The sequence below is a fragment of the Lampetra fluviatilis genome, chromosome 47 (assembly GCF_964198595.1).
Source record: "Lampetra fluviatilis chromosome 47, kcLamFluv1.1, whole genome shotgun sequence".
NCBI lineage: Eukaryota > Metazoa > Chordata > Hyperoartia > Petromyzontiformes > Petromyzontidae > Lampetra > Lampetra fluviatilis.
In genome coordinates, this window is record NC_136321.1 from 3,603,178 (window position 1) to 3,604,887 (window position 1,710).

Sequence of the window (1,710 nt, forward strand, 5' to 3'; positions counted from 1 at the left end):
CAACCGCTGACTCCCTCTCCCATCACCTGGCTCCCTCTCTCGTCACCTCGCTCTCCGTCAGAGTTTCACGGCCCGCCACCGGGCGCCGTTCCACGTGTTGGAAATCTTATACTCTCATACGCTTAGTTCTTTCGGTAAAGTCACGTAGGTAAAAAATGAAATAAAAATTAATAAAAATAAAACAATAAAAATCACGACGTTTCGGAGGCAGCACAAGTCTCCGTCATCAGGTGGGACCGTCACAGCCAGATTTGCTGCATCAAGTGAGGCAGGGATTCAAGATCTTCCCTTGCGTTGCGCACCGCACGCGCCCGATGATGGCTACAGACGTCACGTGACGTGCCACGGTCTGCGTTAGGGACAACGCAACACATGCCGGGAAGAATAATAATTGTCGGGGGAATACCTCACAGGAGCGGATTATTTACGTTGCCCACCCGGGACCCTGCGCGTGTTTGATTCCTCGCTTGTGTGCGCCCGGCCACACGCGTGTGCACCGCGTGTGCACCGCGTGTGCACCGTGCGCCGCACGTCAGCGAGCGCCTATGAAGGCTCGCAGTCCCGTGAGCGGTGGGAGTCGGCGCTGTACACTAATTAGTAATCGATTGCTCTGCAGATTACCGCGGCAATCGGTGTTACTCTGCCGGTTGCCAGTTCCGTTACTCGGCTGATGGCGACGGCACGAGGTGGCAGTTTGATAAAAGTCTCACCGCTGTTCGCACGTGTGCCGCTGGACGGGAGGTGATCTATCTATCGAACTTCTCTTTACTTGACCAGGTGAGGCCCACTGAGCCGGGCCATCGCGAGCGAAGTGGCTCGTCATCGCCGTGAGGACGTTCGCAGCGGCCAAATAACTCTTAAGCGCACGTTAGCGATGGGCGGGGCTTGGTGACGTCATGGGCGGCGTGGCTTATCGGGGGTTTCCGGCCTTCGGGAAGAAGCAGGATGTGGGGGGCGCCCCCCCCCCCTCCGTTTGTAAACGGGCGCCCGGCAACTCCGACCGCAGGGAAAGAAGTCGATTGCGATCTTGAGTGGATCGATCGATCGGACCGAATGGACTCTTTCTCTACTCCCCGTAACTCGCACAGAGGGGTCCTCCCCAGACAAATCTGCAGGAGGATGAGAGCCCAGACACTTCGCCCGCCCACACGCACATCGAGTGGCACCCGAATGTTTCACGGGGCGCCACGGTGGCTAGGAGATGTTAACTACCTCGCCTGGTGTGCAGGTGGTCTTGGGTTCGATCCCGACGCTGACGCCTGCTGCTGTATATTTGGAGTTTGTGTGTCTCTCTCTCATCATCATCATCATCACGGTGGCTAGGAGATGTTAACTACCTCGCCTGGTGTGCAGGTGGTCTTGGGTTCGATCCCGACCCTGACGCCTGCTGCTGTATATTTTTAATTTGCGTGTCTCCCTCATCATCATCACGGTGGCTAGGAGATGTTAACTACCTCGCCTGGTATGCAGGTGGTCTTGGGTTCGATCCCGACCGTGACGCCTGCCGCTGTATATTTGGAGTTTGCGTGTCTCTCTCCCCGTGGTCGCGTGGGTTTTTCTCCGGATCCTCCGCGTTTTTTTTCCCCCTCCGCGTTTAGAATCGACGTCACGCGTTCAGAGTGTTTGGCCGCTTGACTTTTCCACTTGGCCGGGCTGTCGTTTGTGGGCAGGTCGCTTCTGAAAAAAGAGCCAACGCAGTTCAGCGGGCCC

At 56.8% G+C, this 1,710-nt stretch overlaps 1 protein-coding gene across 1 annotated transcript in view; it reads left to right on the forward strand.

The window, feature by feature from the left end:
• Positions 1 to 896: 896 nt before the first annotated feature.
• LOC144947795 (centrosomal protein of 85 kDa-like) overlaps positions 897 to 1,710 on the forward strand; it is a 71,389-nt gene continuing 70,575 nt past the window's right edge. The window contains exon 1 of the mRNA XM_078877149.1: positions 897 to 947. Coding sequence (XP_078733275.1) covers positions 897 to 947 — 51 coding nt within the window. The remainder of the gene's footprint in view (positions 948 to 1,710) is intronic.